The 227-nt window shown below is 38.8% G+C and overlaps 1 protein-coding gene across 2 annotated transcripts in view; it reads left to right on the forward strand.

The window, feature by feature from the left end:
• LOC119588768 (WASH complex subunit 1-like) overlaps nt 1-227 on the forward strand; it is a gene marked incomplete in the record, with an annotated part of 11054 nt that overhangs the window by 4999 nt on the left and 5828 nt on the right. For both annotated transcript variants that reach the window (XM_037937408.1, XM_037937409.1), the window contains 1 exon segment: nt 10-136. In XM_037937408.1, coding sequence (XP_037793336.1) covers nt 10-136 — 127 coding nt within the window.

A 227-nucleotide genomic window follows, 5' to 3' on the forward strand; every position in this document is an offset into this window, starting at 1 on the left:
TTTTCACAGCTACAAAAAGTATATGGTACTGGATCCCCTTGGAGTGGTGTCTGGTACTCGTGGAGAAGGATCAAGAAGCAGATCTGACACTACAAATTCTGGGCCTACTTTGCACGATGCACCAGCAACTTTACAGGTGTGAAAAGACAAGTTTCAGTTTGTTTTCTTTATATCATTTCTTTTAGGAGTATGGATGCAGAAATTGTATTACATGTACTAATGATTCA

The sequence above is a fragment of the Penaeus monodon genome, chromosome 24 (genome assembly GCF_015228065.2).
Source record: "Penaeus monodon isolate SGIC_2016 chromosome 24, NSTDA_Pmon_1, whole genome shotgun sequence".
Taxonomy (NCBI): domain Eukaryota; kingdom Metazoa; phylum Arthropoda; class Malacostraca; order Decapoda; family Penaeidae; genus Penaeus; species Penaeus monodon.